The sequence below is a fragment of the Terrapene carolina genome, unplaced genomic scaffold (assembly GCF_002925995.2).
Source record: "Terrapene carolina triunguis isolate 2854851 unplaced genomic scaffold, T_m_triunguis-2.0 Scaffold837, whole genome shotgun sequence".
Taxonomy (NCBI): domain Eukaryota; kingdom Metazoa; phylum Chordata; order Testudines; family Emydidae; genus Terrapene; species Terrapene triunguis.
The window spans coordinates 3,615,910-3,631,321 of NW_020665188.1; the positions used below are offsets into that span (position 1 = coordinate 3,615,910).

The 15,412-nt window shown below is 46.8% G+C and overlaps 1 protein-coding gene across 2 annotated transcripts in view; it reads left to right on the plus strand.

Annotated features, from left to right (window-relative positions):
- The window catches only part of RYK (receptor like tyrosine kinase), a 112,817-nt gene that overhangs the window by 55,239 nt on the left and 42,166 nt on the right, over positions 1 to 15,412 (plus strand). For both annotated transcript variants that reach the window (XM_026660781.2, XM_026660782.2), the window contains exon 9: positions 4,264 to 4,350. In XM_026660781.2, coding sequence (XP_026516566.1) covers positions 4,264 to 4,350 — 87 coding nt within the window. The remainder of the gene's footprint in view (positions 1 to 4,263; positions 4,351 to 15,412) is intronic.

A 15,412-nucleotide genomic window follows, 5' to 3' on the forward strand; every position in this document is an offset into this window, starting at 1 on the left:
TTAAAAGGGAGCTGCTCCCCCCCTTCATTTATCACAGCATGTTAGCTCTCTTTAGAGCGTGTCTGTGGAGGTAATCTGTTTTTCCTGTAGTTAGTATATAGAAATTTGCATCTTACTATAGTAGCACATTGTGCTAGGCACTGTACAATCACAGTTCCTATTCTGAAGAGTGTACAATCTAAGGGCACATCTACACTACAAAATTAAGTCAATTTTATGTAAGTTGACATCGAGCCTCCAATTTAAGCAAGTCAATCTTGCGTGTCCCAACTATGCTCATTGTGTCGGTGAAGTGCATCCTCACTAGCAGGGCTTGCATCAATGCATGGAGCACTGCACTGTGGGTAGCTATCCCACAGTGCATGTAGCCGAGTGGAATTTTGGTTTGGGCTTGCAATCCCTTATGGGACCAAAACATTTGCGCGGGTGGTTATGGGAATATGGTGTTAGCCTCCCATGATGCACTTACCTCCCTCCCTGAAATCAGCGCGGCAAAGAAACCAAGCCTTTTTTGCACCTTGTTTTGTAAACCTTCGTTACCTGCACAGACGCCATAGCATGGTAAGCATGGACCCCGCTCAGCTGTACGTTGTTGTGAGCATTACAAACACCTCGTACCTTATCCTGCAGTATTTACTCATCCAAAGCAGGTGCCGCCACGCAGAACAGTGTGATACCATGGAAGCATTACTGCTGGAAGCCATTGAGCGGAGCAATTTGCAGTTGCTAGTGACAGTCGCGACACGGTGGAACGCTGCTTCTGGGCCCAGGAAACAAGCACTGACTGGTGGAACCACATCTTTATATGATGAGCCGTGGCTGCAGAACTTTCGAATGTGTACGGCCTCTTTAATGGAACTGTGTGAAGAGCTTTCCCCTGCCCTGAAGTGCAGTACTAAAATGAGAGCTGCTCTGACAGTTGAGAAGTGAGTGGCGATAGCTCTATGCAAGCTTGCAACTCCAGACTACCAGTCAGTGGGGAATCAATTCGGAGAGGGTAAATCTACCATGGGGTCTGTTGTGATCCAAGTTTGCAGGGCAATCAATAGACTTCTGCTAAGAAGGGTAGTCACTCTGGGGAACGTGCAGGACAAACTGGACGGTTTTGCCACGATGGGGTTCCCTAACTGCGGTAGAGCTATAGATGGAATTCATATCCCTATCTTGGCACCAAACAACCTTGCCAAAGAGTGCATAAGCCAAACAGGATACTTCTCAATGATGTTGCAAATACTTGTGGATCACGGGGCTGTTTCACTGACCTCAACGTGTGATCGTCGGGAAAGGTGCATGACACATGCATCTTTAGAAACTCTGGTCTTTCCGGACTGCAAAATAACCATTGGTGATGTTGAAATGCCAATTGTGATCCTGTGAGACCCAGCCTACCCATGGCTCATGAAGCTGTACACAGGCAGCCTGGACAGCAGTAAGGACCGCTTCAACCATAGGCTGAGCAATCGCAGAATGGTGGTGGAATGTGCCTTTGGGCATTTAAAAGGCCACTGGCATTGTTTGCTTACTAAGTTAGACCTCAGTGAAAGCAATATCCCCATTGTTGTTGTTCCTGCTGTGTGCTCCATAATATCTGTGACACAAAGGAAGAAAAGTTTCTGGCAGAGTGGGGGTTGAGGTAGATCGCCTGGCAGCCAATTTTGAGCAGCCAGACACCAGGGCAATAAGAAGAGCACATCAAGGGGCTCTGCGTCTCTCTGAGGCTTTGAAAAACAGTTTCAGCAATGACCCTCAGTAATGTGACACTTGTGTGTTGTTCCTTACCAACTTGTCCTCTTCATTGCATTTTCTCCCCTGTAAACTCCACCCCCAGTAACCAGAGTGCGCTGAATGAATAAAGAGCCCTTTCTCCTCAATCTATTAAGTTTTATGCTCACAAACACACAGAGACAGCAAAGAAAAGTAAGTTAACTGGGGCAAAAGGGCTCATAACACGGGGGTGGGGGGGAACAAGGAAAGCTTGCTTACAATTGCACTGCAGTAACAATCAAAGGTGTGGGAATGGGCACCTTCTGGTCCTTGTACCCTCCCCTGGAGTTGAGTGCAAGGGATACCAAACCTCCCCCCGCCTCATAGGACATTTGGGAGAGGAGGATATAGAATTGGGTGATGATGGCAGCAGGTTCAGCATAGGCTGCAGAGGGACTCGAGCATCCAGCTGCCTTTCTTAAACCTCAACCAGACGCCTCAACATGTTTGTTTGCTCCTTCATAATCCGCAGCATCTCATCCTGCATGCTTTCCTGTCCTCCCTATCCTTGTGCAGGTTGTCGGACAATGTAATCCTCCATGCTCTGAGCTCCGTCTTCTCACTCTCGGAGGCGCGCATTAACTCATTGAACATGTCCTCCCTAGTCTTCTTTTTCCACCTTCTAATCTGGGAAAGTCTCTGTCCTGGTGTGAGGGATGCACCGACGAACAAGGTTTCAGCTGCAAGGAATGCAAAAGTTTGCAGAGTACCTCAATGAAAGCTTCCTAGAGATCTCCATGGAGGATTCCAGGGCCATCCCCGTGCACATAAACAGTCTTTTTCTGAGAGCACCTTCTGTGTAGCTGCAGTGGCCACCGATAACCATTACACCTACTTTTTTGTTCAGATTAAACATTAAAAATAATAGTTCGTAACCCTTACAGTGTGATTGGAAATGTGTACTCTCCAGAGGTGCCTTCCCTGGCATCATCCTCCGCCGACAATTCATCCTGTGAGGGGATGGGCTCCAGGGTTAAAAACAGTTCTTGGCTATCAGGGAGTGGATCCTCCCCTCACCTGCCTCACATCCTGCTCCTCCTCCTCTTCCTTGTCAACAATGTCCTCCTCGTTGTTGCTCGAGGTCACCCGGGGCTCCTAGGAGGTACCCACAGAGCATTTTGGGGTAATGGTGGGGTCACCACCAAGAATTGCATGCAGCTTCTCATAGAAGCGGCATGTCTGTGGTGCAGAACCAGAACAACTGTTCACCTCCCTTGTCTTCTGATATGCTTGCCAAAGCTCTTCTATTTTCACGTGGCACTGCTCTGTGTCCCTGGTGTATCCTTTCTCCCTCGTGCTCCACGTGATTTTGGCACAGATGTCAGCATTTCTTCTGCTGGATCGGAGCTCTGCCTGCACAGACTCTTCTCACCACACAGCAATAAGATCCAGTACCTCCTATGTACTCCATGCTGGAGCACATTTGCAGCCTTGAGTCTCCATGATCAGCTGTGCTGGCAAGCTCTCCAAACTGATCAAACAGGAAATGAAAATTCGAAAGTTCCCGGGGCTTTAACAGGGGAGTGGCTGTTTCCTGTGTACCTTGCTGTCGTGTAGTGGCATTGAAAGCGCTCTCCAGAGCAGTCACAGCAGAGCACTGTGGGACACCACCTGGAGGTCAATTCATTTGAATTATACAACGCAATGTCTACACTATCCCCATGTCGATCCGTGGACAACGAATCAAATGCTATGCCTCTTGCGGAGATGGAGTACAGAAGTGTACTTTCCAGGCCACTTAGGTCGGCGGAAGGGACTTGGTAGTGTAGACACACACATTATTAAATCAACCTAATGCGTCTTATGTCAACCTAACTTTGTAGTGTAGACCATGCCTAAGTAGATGAGACAGACAAAGGGTAGGGAAAGGAATAACACAAGTAGAGTGAACAATGCAATGGTGACAAAAGTCCTGTTCTGTGAATTTTGTTTTAATCCTTTCAGTGGGGTTATGTTAAGTGGAATTGGAGATTAGCTAGATAAAAGACAAAGGAAGGGGGATGTGTGTTGGGGGGTATTGGAGCAGTCAGCACAGGAGAGAATGTTCACAATGCAAACTTCAGAAAGCAGTCTGCTGTGAGTATGTTGGTCCTTGCTTTAAGTGCTATCTGCAGCTATTGTACTGTTTCACTCTGTCTTGGTTGATCCCTATACTTTGTCCCAAAGGCCACATGACTATTTTTTTGGGGGGAGGAGGGGGAATCATAACACAAAAGTCCTAGTGCCCCTCGTAGGGGATGTGGGGGTGTCTTCTACACAATTCTGAGTCTGGTAGCTTATGTGGGCATGGATTGACAGTTTTGTTTTAATGAGGTATTCAAAGTCTGTCTTAAATATATTTTTGCCTTCCAAATCTCACTGCAAAAGCATCCAAACTTTCTGCTGCATCCTACAAGAACATAATTTGTAATAACCCATCAAAGTGTGTTTTAAAAGGTTTTTCTAATCTCGTAATATATTAACTATACAATACAATAATTTTGCATGGTCTTTCCATAGGCACCTTTGGACGCATTTTCCATGGAATTTTAATAGAGGAAAAAGACCCCAGTAAAGAGAAACAAGTTTTTGTCAAAACAGTCAAAGGTAGGTTTTATTGTAGTGTTTCTCCCTCATGTTGTTCAAGTAGACTATGGCATGTTCACTGCATCAAATCTGCCTTTTAAAATGGTAAGTAAAGTACACAGGTATATGTACACTCTCTTCCCAATGGCTGCCTTCTCCATAAAAGCATAAGCTTGGTAATGCTGCCATCAGAAATGGTCAGGAATAGAAATCTACTGTGCAAGAAAGATTGGATGTACCCTCCACCAGAGGTGCCAGTTACTGCATCCTTAATCTCCTTGTTTTCCAGGGCTTTAGTTCTATGTTAGTTAGAAATGTCAGTTAAAGTTTGTTTTTCAGATGTTGATATTACAGAAAAATAATTGAAATATGAGCTCTTTAACCTGTTTTGTGCCCCCTCTATAAACTCCGTTTTAGAAAGAATGGGTAATTACACACGCTGTAATCCTAAATTTTTTTTATTTATTAAGTAACATGAGTATACAGGCGTCTGTACTAAACGTAGAGGAAGAAGAGATGGCTGCTGCCCAAGATGTTTCCATTCTAAATTAGACAGTGGTTCAGATATACAAAGCATTAGATGGTCTCATTTTAAAATCATGCAGACTTGTTTAACCCATTTTCCCTTTTGTTGTAAGGTTAATAGGTTTTTGTAGAAGCGTACTTTAAGGGGTCTTTAGATGCTGATGGATAGATCTTCCTCCGCTTTCATGATGTGCCTAAGTGCATACTAAAGTTATATGAAGGTCATGTTTCCACAGTGCAACAATGGAGCTGCACTATGGAGGTATGATTTCTAAAGCGCACAATGTATCACGCACCAATTGGTCTATGTAGACCCTTCTGGTGCAGACTACGAGTTCCCTAGTGCATTTTAAGTCAGTACCTTCCAAACACATTAATACAAGACATTAAATTGCACTAGGGAACTGTAGTGGGGCGCCTGCCCCACTCCTGGAGAACAGGGGTTAAAAGTAGCCAAGCTAGGCTGATTGGGGAAGCAGCCACAGCTGGGGCCAGGTCCAATTGGGGCCCAGCTGGCCCTGATAAAAGGGCTTTGGGGCCAGGAGACAGGAGTCTCTCTCCAGCCATGGAGGGAGAAGGGCTAGCTGCCTGAGAGGAAGGTACCTGAACTGGAGCAGTGCTGGGGAATAGGGCAAGGGAGCTGGGGAGCTCCAACCTGGTAAAACCCCAGGCTGCAGGCCTTGTTGAAGGCCTACAGAGGTACTGGGGCTGCAGAGATACAGCCTGGGAATAGGCAAAGGCAGCAGGTCCTAACCTCTTGCCAATGAGTGGCCATTACAGACTGCAGTCTGCCCCAGTGAGTGGGGGCTAGATGACTGGCAGTAGCCACTGAGGCAAGGTGGGTTTAGAGGGTTGGGGGTTCCCCTGGGAGGGGAAACCCAGAGTTAAGGGGGTTCTGTTGGGTGCAGAACCCTGAGGAAAAGGGACACCGCGGTCCGGGAGGGACACGGAGGCCCTAAGGCAGGCGAGACACCAGCCTGCAGAGGGCGCTCTGGGCTGGACAAGAGCTAATTCCCAAGATGACCAGCAGGAGGTGCTGCACCGGTGAGTCTGCTTCGCTACAGGAACTCTTAATGTTCACCAGCAGCAAATCAATTAGTGCACTTTAGAAATCACACACTGGCAGTGGCCATTGCTCACCATGTAGACCAGGGGTCGGCAGAAGTGGTGTGCCAAGTCTTCATTTATTCACTCTGATTCAGGGTTCCGTGTGCCAGTCATACATTTTAACGTTTTTAGAAGGTCTCTTTCTATAAGTCTATAATATATAACTAAACTATTGTTGTATGTTACGTAAATAAGTTTTTTAAAATGTTTAAGAAGCTTCATTTAAAATTAAATTTAAAATGCAGAGCCCCCCAGACGGGTAGCCAGGACCCGGGCAGTGTGAGTGCCATTGAAAATCAGCTCGCATGCCGCCTTTGGCATGCGTGCCATAGGTTGCCTACCCCTGATGTAGATGTAACCTAACCATACTCTAGGATGTCAGTATCTTAAACGAAAGAAAACTCATCCAGACCTTCCCTCCACAACTCTTAGTTATCATTGCTCTTTTTGGTAAAATATTCAGCATAATGAGACAAATTAAGTAATATGTTGTAAAGGTTTGTGTGTTTGATTGACCTTTTGTGCTGTTGTTACTTTAATTATGACATTCTTACATCATTTTGATTGAGTTAACTGGTGTTTTTATAGTTTGTCATTTTCCATTTTGCAAATTGGAGCTTCAGTGAAAAGGTTTCCTTTTCCATCTTGGCTTAGTTAGCAAATTTAAACCTTTCCTGGATTAATTTTTGACTGATGGCCAGCAAGATTTTAAAATTTAAGCAAACAGTTTTCCTGTAGCTTGTTACTGTATTTTTCATATTACTATTTGTAGAGGCTGATTCTTTTTTTTTCTTTTTAATTTTAAACTTCTCTAGCCAAACCTTCCAGTCTGTGCATTTCTTCCCTTTGAATATAAAATAGGAATTAACAAGGTTGGTAGGTGTAGAACATAATTGGATTTTCATCAAGTCAGACGATGATCTTTGTTTTTTTCCAAACAAATGCTTCAGGACTTGTTTGATGACTGGTGATGATTTCTTTTTTCAATGTGCAGCTACAGTCAAAACTAACAATGTTAGGAACCGTTAGGAAAAGAATAGATAATAAGACAGTAAATATCATAATGCCACTATATAAATTGATGGTATGCCCACACCTTGAATACTGCATGCAATTCTGGTTGCCGCATCTCAAAAAAAATACATTAGAAATAGAAAAGGAATGGAGAAGGGCAGCAAAAAGGTATGGAACAGCTTCCATATGAGGAGAGATTAAAAGGACAGGGACCATTTAGCTAGGAAAAGTGATGACTAAGTGGGGATATGATAGAGCTCTATAAAATCATGAATGGTGTGAAGAAAGTGAATAAGGAAGTGATATTTACCTCTTCAAATAACACTAGAACCCTAGGTCACCCAATGAAATTAATAGGCAGCAAGTTTAAAATAAAAGGAAGTACTTCACACAGCGCTGTGGTAAAGCTGTGGAACTCATTGTCAGGGGATGTTGTGAAGGCCAAAAGTGTAACTGGGTTAAAAAAAGAACTAGATAAAGTTCATGGAGGATAGATCCATCAGTGGCTGTTTAGGGATGCAACCCTGTGCTCTGGGAGTCCCCATGCTTCACTGCCAGATGCTGGGACTAGATGATGGGATGGATCAGTTGATTGCTGCCCTGTTCTGTTAATTCCCTCTGAAGCATCTGGCACAGGCCCCTGTCAGAAGACAAGATACTGAGCTAGATAGACCATGGTCTGACCCAATATGGCCATTCTTATGTTATGTTCAGGCATGAGTAATCCAACAATAACAATCTAATGTGTGCATGTGGTAGTGGAGGAAATACCTTGGTAGAGAAACAGATTTCAGAATGAACATATAATCTGATGCAAAAGTAGAGACTGACAATAGAACTTTTAAAAAGGGGCATTTATGGATAAAAGTGATTTATTTAAAAAAAACACCCATTAGATAAGAGATCTCACTTGCCCCATCACCAAAGCGGGGGGGACCCATGAAACTTTTTTTGAGAAACCCAAGGCAGATCTGGTTGAGAGGGATGCTGTTCCAATCCCTAGCCACTTTGCCCCTTCATGAAATAGGCCTAGAGGTGGTGAGCCAGGAGAGGAACTGGATGGATCAATGCTAAACATAATACCTTTTCAGAGGTTGACTAGGGCTTTTCTGTCCCAAAGGTAGGCTTGGACCCCTCCCCATAGAACCTATGACCTATTGAGTCACAAATGTGACAAGTTAATTTTCCCCTCTACAAAGACTGTAAAATCATAGCTCTGTCCTCCTTTATCATCATCCATTTCTCTTTTCATTTAATTTTGGGGAATATTGTTCATTGTGCAAAGATGATACTGCCCTTCAGCAATTGGAGATGATCTCAGAGGTTGCAGCTTTTAGTGTGACATGAGTAGCCAACACTATGACTACTTCTAATTTCTCTAGTTTTATTCTTGGAATAACAGAGGCCAGCTATAGAATTTAAGCTAGTTACAGGGTCTCCTGGGTTGTTTTTGTTTTTTTAAAGGGGTGGGGGTGGGGGGGAGGAATTGTTTGGGGTGGGTCGCCACAACAAACAAAGGAATTTTCTGAATCCAAGTCTCCTTATCCCAGATTCTGCTCCTTTCTGCTTCACCCTTTCAGACCCAGTTCCTCCTCACAAGCAGCCCTTCTGAAAGAGTTCCAGCCCTCACTTTGCTTCTCTGATACCAGTTGGAAGAAGATTTATCCCACTTCATGAAGGCTAAGTCCAGATCTGTGGATGGCCCAGTTCATAGAATTAGTTCAAGGGATAATCATTCACCCGTAGTTTTATCTTGGCCTGACTGCCCTTTTTCAGGTTCACTCTGTATTGTCAAGTAAGCAAAAAGGCTGCAAACACTATATTTTGTGTTTTCAAGATTGTTACACATGCTTACTTTAGGGCAGGTCAGCATCTATTCAAGATATTCAATCAGAGTAGCACAGGCTGCTTTGGTTGGAAAAGCTGTTCTGTCAATACTGCATCTGAAAAACCACAGTGGGGGTCATCATTGTCTCCCATTACCAGTCACTCCTGATTACTTGTGAGGCTAAGGGTATGTCTACACTATGAAATTAGGTCGAATTTATAGAAGCCGGTTTTGTAGAAATTGGTTGTGTATAGCCAATTGTGTGTGTCCCCACATAAAATGCTCTAAGTGCTCTAGTCTGCGGACCCCGTCCACAGTACCGAGGCTAGCGTCGACTTCCGGAGCATTGCACTATGGGTAGCTATCCCACAGTTCCCGCAGTCTCTGCCGCCCATTGGAATTCTGGGTTGAGATCCCAATGCCTGAATGATGCAAAACAGTGTCGCAGGGGGTTCTGGGTACATGTTGTCAGGCCCCTCCCCCTCCGTCAGAGCAACGGCAGACAATAGATTCGCGCCTTTTTACCTGGGTTACCTGTGCAGACAACATACCACGGCAAGCATGGAGCCCGCTCAGCTCACCGTCACCATATGTCATCTGGGTGCCGGCAGACGTGGTACTGCATTGCTACACAGCAGCAGCAGCTAACTGCCTTTTGGCGGTAGACGGTGCAGCATGACTGGTAGCCTTCATTGGCGATCTGGGTGCTGGCAGCCGTGGGGCTGGCAGCCGTAGGGCTGCATTGCACCAGCCCCTTGCCTTTTGCCTTTTGGCAGTAGATGGTGTATTACGACTGGTAACCGTCATCATCGTACAGCAGTGGCTGGAACTCCGTATGTCCCCCAGTCCCCCATCACCCCAGTCATATTCTGCTGCCTTCACAATGACGATGATGGCTATCAGTCGTAGTATGCCATTTTCTGCCAAGCGCCCAGTATTTTCTGCTAAGCACCCAGAAGAGGCCGAGGGCGATCTGGGTGCTGGCAGACGTGGGACTGGCAGACGTGGGGCTGCATTGCTACACAGCAGCAGCCCCTTGCCTTTTGGTAGAAGATGGTATATTACGATTGGTATCCGTCGTCGTATTGCAGTGGCTGTCAATCATGAGCACCTGGGCAGACATGCTCAGTCCTAGCGAACTGTCTTGATGATGGCTATCAATCGTAGTATGCTATTTTCTGCCAAGCGCCCAGTATTTTCTGCCAAGCACCCAGAAGATGCCGAGGGCTATCAGTCATGCTGCACCGTTGTCTGCCAGCTTAAGATGTAAAAAATAGTTTGTTCTGTATTCATTTGCGTCCCCCTCCCTCCGTGAAATCAACGGCCTGCTAAACCCAGGGTTTTGAGTTCAATCTTTGGGGGGGCCATTCTGTGTGACAGTTGTTTGTGTTTCTCCCTGATGCACAGCCACCTTTGTTGATTTTAATTCCCTGTACCTGTGCGCCATGTCATCACTCGCACCTCCCTCCCTCCCTCCCTCCCTCCCTACCCCGGTCCGTCAGATACTAGTTTCACGCCTTTTTTCAGACCAGACGCCATAGCTAGCACTGGGATCATGGCGCCCGCTCAGATCACCGCGGCAATTATGAGCACTGTGAACACCACACGCATTGTCATTGAGTATATGCAGAGCCAGGACATGCCAAAGCAAAACCAGGACCAGCCGAGGAGGAGATTGCAGCGTGGCGACGAGAGTGATGAGGAAATTGACATGGACATAGACCTCTCACAAGGCACAGGCCCCAGCAATGTGGAAACCATGGTGTTACTGGGGCAGATTCGTGCCATGGAACGCCGATTCTGGGCCCGGGAAACAAGCACAGACTGGTGGGACCGCATCGTGCTGCAGGTGTGGGACGATTCCCAGTGGCTGTGAAACTTTCGCATGCGTAAGGGCACTTTCATGGAACTTTGTGACTTTCTTTCCCCTGCCCTGAAGCGCCAGAATACCAGGATGAGAGCAGCCCTCACAGTTGAGAAGCGAGTGGCGATAGCCCTGTGGAAGCTTGCAACGCCAGACAGCTACCGGTCAGTCGGGAATCAATTTGGAGTGGGCAAATCTACTGTGGGGGCTGCTGTGATCCAAGTTGCCAGGGCAATGAAAGACCTGATGATATCAAGGGTAGTGACTCTGGGAAACGTGCAGGCCATAGTGGATGGCTTTGCTGCAATGGGATTCCCAAACTGTGGTGGGGCCATAGACGGAACCCATATCCTTATCTTGTCACCGGAGCACCAAGCCACCGAGTACATAAACCGCAAGGGGTACTTTTCAATGCTGCTGCAAGCCCTGGTGGATCACAAGGGACGTTTCACCAACATCAACGTGGGATGGCCAGGAAAGGTACATGATGCTCGCTTCTTCAGGCACTCTGGTCTGTTTCAAAAGCTGGAGGAAGGGACTTTCTTCCCGGACCAGAAAATAACCGTTGGGGATGTTGAAATGCCTATCGTGATCCTTGGGGACCCAGCCTACCCCTTAATGCCATGGCTCATGAAGCCGTACACAGGCAGCCTGGACAGTAGTCAGGACCTGTTCAACTACAGGCAGAGCAAGTGCCGAATGGTGGTGGAATGTGCATTTGGACGTTTAAAAGCGTGCTGGCGCAGCTTACTGACTCACTCAGACCTCCAGCAAAAAGAATATCCCCATTGTTATTGCTGCTTGCTGTGCGCTCCACAATATCTGTGAGAGTAAGGGGGAGACATTTATGGCGGGGTGGGAGGTTGAGGCAAATCGCCTGGCCGCTGATTACGCGCAGCCAGACACCAGGGCGGTTAGAAGAGCACAGCAGGGCGCGGTGCGCATCAGAGAAGCTTTGAAAACGAGTTTTGTGACTGGCCAGGCCACGGTGTGAAACTTCTGTTTGTTTCTCCTTGATGAACCCTCCCCCCTCCCCCCCAACCCGGTTCACTCTACTTCCCTGTAAACCAACCACCCCACCCTCCCCTCCCCCTTCGAGCACCGCTTGCAGAGGCAATAAAGTCATTGTTACTTCACATTCATGCATTCTTTATTAATGCATCACACAACTAGGGGGATAATTGCCAAGGTAGCCCGGGATGGGTGGGGGAGGAGTGAAGGAAAAGGACACACTGCAGTTTAAAACTTTAACTCTTATTGAAGGCCAGCCTTCTGATGCTTGGGCAATCATCTGGGGTGGAGTGACTGGGTGGCCGGAGGCCCCCCCACCGTGTTCTTGGGCGTCTGGGTGAGGAGGCTATGGAACTTGGGGAGGAGGGCTGTTGGTTACACAGGGGCTGTAGCGGCAGTCTCTGCTCCTGCTGCCTTTCCTGCAGCTCAACCATACGCTGGAGCATATCAGTTTGATGCTCCAGCAGCCGGAGCATCGACTCTTGCCTTCTGTCTGCAAGCTGACGCCACCTATCCTCTTCAGCCTGCCACTTGCTCTGTTCATCCCGCGATTGAGCCGGCCACCTCTCCTCTCGTTCATACTGTGCTTTTCTGTAGTCTGACATTGACTGCCTCCACGCATTCTGCTGTGCTCTTTCAGCGTGGGAGGACATCTGGAGCTCCGTGAACATATCATCCCGCGTCCGCCGTTTTCTCCTTCTAATCTTCACTAGCCTCTGTGAAGGAGAAACATTTGCAGCTGGTGGAGGAGAAGGGAGAGGTGGTTAAAAAAGACACATTTTAGAGAACAATGGGTACAGTCTTTCACGTTATATTTTGCTGTTCACATTACACAGCACATGTGCTTTCCTTACAAGGTCGCATTTTTCCTCTTATATTGAGGGCCTGCCAGTTTGGTGTGAGAGATCACTCACGCAGTGCCAGGCAACAGATTTCGGCTTGCAGGCAGCCATGGTAAGCCTCAGTCTTTTGGCTTTTTTAACCTTCTTAACATGTGGGAATGGTTTCAAACAGCAGCGTCCTCATTTCCCATATCAAGCACCCATTGGTTGGCCATTTAAAATGGGTTTGCAATGTAAAAGGAGGGGCTGCGGTTTCCGGGTTAACATGCAGCACAAACCCAACTAACCCCCCCCACACACACACCCAATTCTCTGGGATGATCACTTCACCCCTCCCCCCACTGCGTGGCTAACAGCGGGGAACATTTCTGTTCAGCAGAGCAGGAACGGGCACCTCTGAATGTCCCTTTAATAAAATCGTCCCATTTCAACCAGGTGACCGTGAATGATATCACTCTCCTGAGGATAACAAAGAGCGATAAGGAATGGATATTGTCTGCATGCCAGCAAACACCGGGACCATACGCTGCCATGCTTTGTTATGCAATGATTCCAGACTACGTGCTACTGGCCTGGCGTGGTAAAGTGTCCGACCATGGCGGACGGGATAAGGCAGCCCTCCCCAGAAACCTTTTGCAAAGGCTTTGGGAGTACATGAAGGAGAGCTTTCTGGAGATGTCCCTGGAGGATTTCCGCTCCATCCCCATACACGTTAACAGACTTTTCCAGTAGCTGTACTGGCCGCAATTGCCAGGGCAAATTAATCATTAATCACTAAACACACTTGCTTTTAAACCATGTGTAATATTTACAAAGGTACACTCACCAGAGGTCCCCTGTGTGCCCTCAGGGGCTGGGAGCACGCCTTGGGTGAGTTCGGGGGTTACTGGTTCCAGGTCCAGGGTGATAAACATATCCTAGCTGTTGGGGAAACCGGTTTCTCCGCTTCCTTGCTGCTGTGAGCTATCTACATTATCTCCATCCTCATTTTCTTCGTACCCCAAACCCGCTTCCCTGTGTGTTTCTCCAGTGAGGGAGTCATAGCACATGGTTGGGGTAGTGGTGGCTGCACCCCCTAGAATGGCATGCAGCTCCGCGTAGAAGCGGCATGTTTGCAGCTCTGCCCCGGACCTTCCATTTGCTTCTCTGGCTTTGTGGCAGGCTTGCCATAGCTCCTTAATTTTCACGCGGCACTGCTGTGCGTCCCTGTTATGACCTCTGTCCTTCATGGCCTTGGAGACCTTTTCTAATATTTTGCCATTTCGTTTACTGCTACGGAGTTCAGCTAGCACTGATTCATCTCCCCATATGGCGAGCAGATCCCGTACCTCCCGTTCGGTCCATGATGGAACTCTTTTGCGATCCTGGGACTCCATCACGGTTACCTGTGCTGATGAGCTCTGCGTGGTCACCTGTGCTCTCCACGCTGAGCAAACAGGAAATGAAATTCAAACGTTCGCGGGGCTTTTCCTGTCTACCTGGTCAGTGCATCTGAGTTGAGAGTGCTGTCCAGAGCGGTCACAATGAAGCACTGTGGCATAGCTCCCGGAGGCCAATAACGTCAAATTCCGTCCACACTACCCCAATTCCGACCCGCTAAGGCCGATTTTATCGCTAATCCCCTCGTCGGAGGTGGAGTAAAGAAACCGGTTTAAAGGGCCCTTTAAGTCGAAAGAAAGGGCTTCGTCATGTGAACGTGTCCAGGCTTAATTCGATTTAACGCTGCTAAAGTCGACCTAAACTCGTAGTGTAGACCAGGCCTAAGTGAGTTTAGTAGAAGTGTTCTAATCTTCTGAATTTAAACCCACCTTCTCTATTGACAATTTGTATTTTCAGTATGTCAGTTTTCTTCTCTTAGGCATCCTAGTTCCTGTTATCTTTCCCACTTGCAACGTGGTTCCTTGGGAAGTTTTGCTGACTGAGGTGGGAAAGGACCATAGTCTTCTATAGGAAGTGATTGGCACTTTGTCACCTCCTTCTTTTTGTTGAGTGGAGTTGGATTAGCATCATGTAAGTATATCTTCAGAAGGAAGAAAAGACTGGCAAGTCAATTCAGCAGTAAGGGCGGGTCCCCTGGGTTAACTGCCCCTTCTTTGCTTTCTGCTTTTTGTAATGTGACTTAGGTTTCTTCAGTTGCTTTAGTGGTTTTAGGGGTTTGCAGCTTAGATGCAGAAATTAACTGTTGTTACTTGGAGTATCTGCCAGCTTGAAATCAGTCCTGGGGATGCACTTAGATTGTTTAACAGCACGTAAACAACACCTATTGTATCCATTATAATAGGCCATGGCTTGGGTTCTGGGTACTTAAAATTTCATCTTAATGGAAACTTTTCTTGGATTTTTTCCCCCCTCATTTGTTCTGGGCTTCACTACTGAAGCTGTTTCTTAATATCAGTTATCATAGATTCTCTCACCTCTTTAATAACAATGATAGAGTATTGACAAGAGTCTAAAGGATTTTCTCTGCTATACTTGGAATTTTTTGTGTGTGCGCAGATTCTAGGGTCCCCTAAAAATTAACTTGTTTGTAAAGAGGAGAGCAATAAAACAGTTCTATTCTGCCATGATATAAATAATGAAAGTGCCCAGAGGCTTCGGTTAAGATCAAGGCCCTTTTGTGTTAGATGCCATTATAAACAGAGGTAGACATGTGCCTGCTCCAGTGGTCTGTCCACTGTGGATGGAGGCTTAAGTCTATCCACCAGTGCTTCTGGTAACAAGAGTCCTTGCTAAGCTCCAAGAGGAGAATTTGTTATCTTAGTTTCCCTATCTATACTGGTCAAGGATTCTCAAATCTGCTTCAGATGTTTGTGACCGGCCTATTTGCTGGAATTGGCCCTGGATCATTGTCCAACCTAACTGCATCTCCACATGGAGTCTATCTCATCAGCA